General features: G+C 49.1%; 3 protein-coding genes; 2 read left to right on the forward strand and 1 right to left on the reverse strand.

The window, feature by feature from the left end:
* Positions 1-356, forward strand: part of GSTUM_00000063001 (uncharacterized protein) — a gene marked incomplete at its 3' end in the record, with an annotated part of 827 nt that extends 471 nt beyond the window's left edge. Inside the window, exons 1-2 of the mRNA XM_002835296.2 lie at positions 1-144; positions 226-356. The exon at positions 1-144 is cut by the window's left edge and continues 471 nt beyond it. Of these exons, the coding sequence (XP_002835342.1) occupies positions 12-144; positions 226-356 (264 nt within the window). The 5' untranslated portion in view covers positions 1-11.
* Positions 357-391: 35 nt separating this feature from the next.
* Positions 392-2,916, reverse strand: GSTUM_00000064001 (uncharacterized protein). XM_002835297.2 has 6 exons: positions 2,063-2,916; positions 1,896-2,011; positions 1,532-1,841; positions 886-1,417; positions 692-804; positions 392-631 (listed from the first exon to the last, which is right to left on the reverse strand). The coding sequence occupies exons 1-6, from the start codon at positions 2,229-2,231 to the stop codon at positions 522-524; spliced, it is 1,350 nt and encodes a 449-aa protein (XP_002835343.1). The 5' UTR covers positions 2,232-2,916; the 3' UTR covers positions 392-521.
* A 2,030-nt stretch (positions 2,917-4,946) lies between these two features.
* GSTUM_00000065001 (uncharacterized protein) overlaps positions 4,947-6,562 on the forward strand; it is a gene marked incomplete at both ends in the record, with an annotated part of 4,531 nt that continues 2,915 nt past the window's right edge. The window contains 4 exons of the mRNA XM_002835298.1: positions 4,947-5,368; positions 5,432-5,693; positions 5,764-6,110; positions 6,184-6,546. Coding sequence (XP_002835344.1) covers positions 4,947-5,368; positions 5,432-5,693; positions 5,764-6,110; positions 6,184-6,546 — 1,394 coding nt within the window. The remainder of the gene's footprint in view (positions 5,369-5,431; positions 5,694-5,763; positions 6,111-6,183; positions 6,547-6,562) is intronic.

Here is a 6,562-nt window from a genome sequence, read left to right on the forward strand (position 1 = left end):
TACCTTCAAGAATGACGCGTGTTGGCGCATTCGGGTATTATTACGATTCCTGCTATGATCATGGCGGTTGTGGGTGGCTTGTTGATTTATGGGACTATTATTTGCTTTGGCATGTTTTTTATCGAGGAGGAGGAGGGGGGGGATGTGGGGTTTTAGGCGCGGGGGGGGGGGGGCAGAGGGAGTAACTTAGGGGTTGTCGTAATATTATCATGGTGGGGATTGGAGTTGGTATTCTTCTTTTCTTTTTTAGGTTGTGTGTTCCCTCTGCTCATCTGTCTATTGTTTTTCGCGTTATTCTGTTACCACTGGAATGGAGGGTGAATGGTAATTGTGCGCGTATAAGGACTGGTTTCTGAGACGTGGGGGAGGGAAAGAAAGTACACAATATATGATACGTTTAAAAATATTCTGGCTTGATTATAATACAGACATTGAGTTACACCATTCGGCCATCCGTTACATTATTGTTATACAGCGCAAGGACTAAATAATAGAGCAATACCACCACGACGGAAAACTTGTCACGATAACACGCTTACAATTTCATAACCTAGAAGGACTTCCGTTGTTACGCCCTCCCAACCCCGGTTTCCGGCAATTGATATTAGGTATTGGCCGGTAGCATCGACATCTAAGTCCTGTTAGTCGGGAGGGGGGGGCAGTAGCTGGTATGATGCACCGGAATACATACACAACGATGAAATGACACCTCCGTGGTGACCTGGTATAATATAGAAGGGTACAGTTGAATGCTTCGATGCATTCTCACTAAGGTCGTATAACCGTAAGTTGTCAAATGATGCACTGTGAAGGCGGGGACAGACCTCGTTAGCTCAAAAAAAATATTCAGGGGAGGAGAAAGAAAAAGGAAAGTCAGGGACAAACCAAATTAAATGTCTTCCGTTCGGCAAGGCGGTCAATGCAGATATTGGGCCACTCCCCAATGGGAACTTCATGGTCCTCGTTGCTTCCCCGATTCCTTTATAGACACTGAATTCCTCAACTGTGCCGTTTCGTCGTCCTGCATAGAGAAAGTTTCCGTTCGTGCTCCAGCAGGAGTTCATGCACCAAGGTGGAACTCCCTTGGAGGGCGTGCTAACCGCTACAGGGTTGGGCTCTCTGATATCCCATATACGGAGGGTGCCGTCCATGGAAGATGCTAGGAACACATTCTGGTCGGTTGAAGATGGCGGCCCGTTAGTTGATGTGGGTGGAAGGAAGCCATTAGCAGTCCCAAGACCACCGTTGGTGGAACCGTTTCTGGTTCCGGACGTCTCATTGGTATGTATCCTAGTGACATCGTCGGCCATGATCGCATCGCCATTGTTGGTTCTTTGGTCCTCGCTGCCATCCCCCAAGGGGACTGGATCACTGCCGAGCCCGTTCGTAATAGCTCTACTCATCTCATCCTCTTCCACTCCCATTCCCATATCGTCGTCATCATCACCAAAGAGGCTGCCAAAACTTCTCGTGCTCTCGACGGGACTTCCGGGCGCATCTTCGTCCCCATCTCCATTGCTCGTGCTGATACCATTGGATAAACCCCCGTCCCGCCCCCCGGATACACCGTTGATCAAAGAAGTGTTTCTGATCTCTTGCCATTCGGTAGAGATTGGTCGAAAGGCTACACTTGATATCTGCCCTGACGAAGAGGGAAATTCTCGCCGGGATTGGCCTGTATTTAGATCCCAGTCGTAGACTGCTCCGTCCCAACTTCCGGAAAGAACAGACTTCTCATCGTTGGCAAGTGTAAGCACGCTGACAGCTGAGTTGTGTTTCCGGAGTGTAGTTATGATTTTTCCTTCGTCGTGTCGAACCGATTGGAGGTTTATGCCACCACTCTAATGGGCCGGGGGTTAGTTATAGAAATTCTGGTCTTTGCGGGGAGAGTAAACCTCGAGCCCACTGAGCAGCCATAGGCTCTGATTTTGAACAGCCAGACTGTAGACTGGACTTAATTTCAGGTCGTCGGTCGTTTCTGGTACATGAAGGACTTGGGGCTTGCCGGCAACTACAGATCACTTTAACACGGTGGTGAAGCTGGGCACACATAGGACCCTACCTATCGGTTCTTCGTTTTCCCAATAAGATAGCAGAATACCAGCTCTTGTGACACTATCAACGAAGGGGTGGCGCTGTGCGACTGTCAAGGGCACTTTGCCATTGATGCTCCCGAACCAGTCGAATCGCCTTATATAGCCATCACTGCCCCCCGTAAAAACCCAACGCATACAAGGTGTAGCGCAAAAGGCATTTATGCTCGTAGACTGAGGAGCTGCGACGTAGGGTGTGATCTCGTAGGTGATCGCATTCTTCACTTCTGGTCTCAGTGTTGGGAGCGGGCGAACCGGAGGCTGGGTTGTAGACCGGGAGCGGGGGTGCCGCTGTGAATCTGGTCGTTCAGTTGGCACAGCTTCGAGTGGAGCTTGACGTGGGAGTCAGTCTGGGAGAGTGCGTACCGTCGCCTTCACCGTCGCCTTCACCATCTCCGTCTTCGTTCTCGGCCTCATTCTCATCGCCCTCTGCTTGATCGTCCTGGTCACCTTCACCCTCAGCGTCCTCGTCATCATCCCCCGCGTCGTCCGAGTCGTCGTCATTTTCTTGTTCGGGGTCTTCCATAATCTCATCTTGCTCGTTATCCGAAGAGGCGGCCGAAGCTATCACTTGGGATTTTAGCATTATGCCTCTGTCAAAGGGTGCTGGTGCGTGCGTGTGGATGTTTGTCGGTTGTTTATGTTTTGTGGTGTTAAACCGTTAGGTATGATAGGGACCAATGGTATGGACGACCGTTGACGTAGAGATTGAGGTACAAGTAAACAGCCCTTAGAGGGGTATCAATGTGCGAGCTATCATACTTGCCATTTCCCACATTTGGACCCGATTCCCGTTCACCACCTGAACCAAGTGGCGTCTCCATCTTCCCAACCCTCCGACTGTTTCGTTCTCTGTGGGGTCGGGCGAGGTACAAGTACGAGTACACTACCGTAGCAAGTTCCCTATTCTGTTCGGTGTAATGTGCTCAGTTGTTATGCTCTATTTCGGTGGAATGTTTTCGCCCATTCGGGTGTTTGGCATACAAAATTTCCTTTCTTCCCTGATTGAGACTTGAGTTCCACATATGCTCTTCCGGGTTCCCAAAGCGTTTTTTAGCATCCGGTCAGAGCCTGCTCCCAGTAAGCGCGGAAAGAAAGAAAGGGCAATCTTGGGTTTTGGGCAAATTGCGGAGGCCATATCAGATGAACAGGTTTCTTTTTTTTTAGAACCTACAAGTATTATACGCGTGGCGTTTCGCCGCCGTGATGAGAAAAATGAGTTTGAAGTGCTGCAGCCAAAATGGTCTTCCTGCCATGATAAAATATGTAGACTATCACATTCTTACTTTGCCATTGGAGTTCGGGCAGGAGGAAGAAATGGGTGCAATGGATCTGATTAGATTTTTGGGATAGTTACCGGTACGGTACGTGATAAGAAAAAGCGAAAAGAAAGGAATAGCGCGGTAATTTCACACATGGCTATAATACTGGCCGGTACCTTGAAGATTGCTAAAGATGAAAAATGGGAATGAAAGAGGGAGACCCCTGCTTGCGGTCAAGAGCAAGGGCAGACAAGCGATACAACACAACACTGTACGGTGGGCGGTTTACAGACGTATCATAAACACTGGCAGCAAGCTGAATCGCGATACTGGTACAGTACTCGTACCGGTACTCAAACGAGCAGTAAGATTAGAGGAAATAGTCACATTTTTGAGTTATTCTACGGCTTCTCCCGCGTACAGGTACTTCTAGGATAGGTTTGCTTGTTTCTTGGCATACAATGGAAGCAATGGGAGTTGTCCTCCTGCGAGCCTGCAGAATAAATTAAGTTAGAGCGGATTCCAGTATTTGATGTCAATGGGTGGATCCTCTGTAGGGGCAAGCAACACAGCTGGGCCATGATTCTTCACGCAGGGGAGCCGCATAGAGTAGACTACTGTGGCTCCAATTTAGCTTGACTTCTCCCGCTGCCCAGCACAAGTACTACCACTAAGCCCTTGAAAAGGGCTCACTAGTCCCTTGTTCGCTAGGACAAAGTGTGAAGCGCATCTCATACCGGTCCCCAAAAGCAGCCATTTGAAGGGCTCTTGCTACCCAATGGGCATCACTCCTGGGGTGCGGGGGGTGGTTTGAGAATTTTACGAACGCGGCTGCACTCGAGTATGATACCGGCATTCCCTGCGCCATTGGTGGGGTAGAGGTGGGCCTTAAGCCAACCCCACATTGTTAACTTCCTGATGTCTCGGAGCGCACTTTTGGTCTTACCAAGTTGCTTGACCACCCTATTAGAATCTGATAAAGATTAAACATTTATACTCATCATCATCACCATCACCACCGCAACCTTTTCCCTAAGCCCTCAACATTCACCTGCCCCCGAGAGCGCTGTGCTTTGCATGTAATCGACCAGATAATAGGTACCATCGTCCCCCTCATCTAACAAGCGGTCCTGCCAAGAACGGTATACACGCCTTTCCGTGCTCGTATCATACTGTTATCAATTGACTTTCTTACACTTCCTCATCAGGCTTTCGCTACTGTGAAAGGTCACAAAAACGGAGGAGAGGAGAAAAAGAAAAAGAAAAAGAACAAGAAAAGTATTATAGGAATTTGCTCCCCGGATCTGGTCTTCCCGAGACCTGTCCGGTAACTTCTGTGGAGGGTCAACCCAGACCGAAACCCTCAAACCACCCCTCTCCTTTCCCTCCTCTACCCAAGTTAGCTATGGTACTTATCTAACCTATCCAACTTGTCTAACCTGCCCGCCTACCTACCTACCAGTGCCAACTCCTCCGTCAAACTTACCCCTCCATCCTACCTCCGCACCCCTAACTTGAAAAAAACATCGTTGGTTTTCGTCCCTGGAAAGGGATATCCTGGGTTACACCTTTTACTTACACAGCTGCACCAATGGCTAGACGTAAAGGAAACGGTCCTTCTGGCAATAGACCACGCCAATCTAATGCTTCCTCAAGTTCGGGGTCCGCTGCAGGGGGCCCTTCGGCGCTGAGTCGGGGTTCTGCTCAAGCCACACTTGCTCACGAAGTCGAATCCACTGATAGTGGTAACCGTGGTTCCGTTTCCGATAATGGCTCTGCAGAGGGTTGGCAGACTACTAGTGGCCCCAAAACAGCTACCCGGCGCAAGTTTCTCCCAAAGAATGGGAATGGACCCCCACGCAAAGACAAACATGAACTTCCGGCACTAAAAATCGAAGGTGCTCCCGATGACGACGACGATGACGAAGAAGAGACTGCTTCCTGGGGCCCTGCCACTGGGGGTGGGCCACCAACTCAGACTAAGGGTGTTCCAAAGAACCCACTTGTGGCAATGTAATATCAGACCCGTCCTTGCTCACGATCCGGAATCATCGTTCTAATGCATTGCTTACGCAGCTTTGAGACGGAGAGCACTGAAGAATCCCCTGACGCATGGCGACGCTGTCCAGAAGTTCCCTCAGTTACAGAACTGCTTCGCGAGCGAGTCGAACTTCCAATCAATGTGATTGACGGCCCATACGATTCTGTTGACGACTACTTGGAAGCGCACTATGAGCTCTTGAAGGAGGACGCATTTGCCGGGCTCAGAGAAGCCGTCAGCCATATGAGACAATATCCAGACGCGGAAGATACGAATGACCTTGCTGTCTATGATCACGTTAGTCATTCCCTTATGTGATATTAGCCCTATAACATTGAGCCCGCCATTAACATCTCTTTCCCTGAAGGTTCGCGTACTAGGCCTGACATTTGCTCCAATGGGCGTCTGTTGCAAAGTCTCTTTCTCCCTTAATCGTGCGGGTAAGAGAGTCCGTTGGGAGAATTCTAAGCGTCTTCTTCCCGGAACTTTGGTCTGCCTTTCCAACGACAATTTCAAGACTTTAAAGCTAGCAACAGTCGCAGCACGGCCAAAGGCTGGACTGGAAATGCCGATGCCCGAGGTGGATCTTTTATTCACCGAAGGGGAAACTGAGTTTGATTCCACAGAGACCTTTATTATGGTCGAGTCAAGGCAAGGATACTTCGAAGCGTATAAATGGACTCTGAAGGCATTGCAGAGAATGAATAGAGACAAGTGAGTTTGATAAATTTTTTCATGCATTTCCATTTCAATTCTTGAGCCCAGCTGATATTGTGGCTTATCCTAGCTTTTTGCTTCATGAACACATATGTTTTTTGAATCAGAGCGTGCCTCCTCCGGACTACCTAAAAGACTCACCGACACTTAACCTATCGTCCCTTTTTCCAGATGTTCATGATAAGGAATCACTTGAAGAAGTCAACATATTACATAACTGGCCCATCACAATTCAGAGCACTATGGATAAAACACAACTGCGGGCTCTGAAGACTATCCTAACAAATAGGGTTGCGATTGTTCAAGGTCCCCCTGGGACAGGAAAAACCACGGTCAGTGTAGTGGCCCTAAAGGCTATGATCAAGAATATGGACCGGGACGATCCCCCAATTGTTATTGCGTGTCAGACCAATCATGCGCTCGGTGAGAATCTGTGAGGACATCAAGGA

This window comes from Tuber melanosporum (genome assembly GCF_000151645.1).
Source record: "Tuber melanosporum whole genome shotgun sequence assembly, scaffold_102, strain Mel28".
NCBI lineage: Eukaryota > Fungi > Ascomycota > Pezizomycetes > Pezizales > Tuberaceae > Tuber > Tuber melanosporum.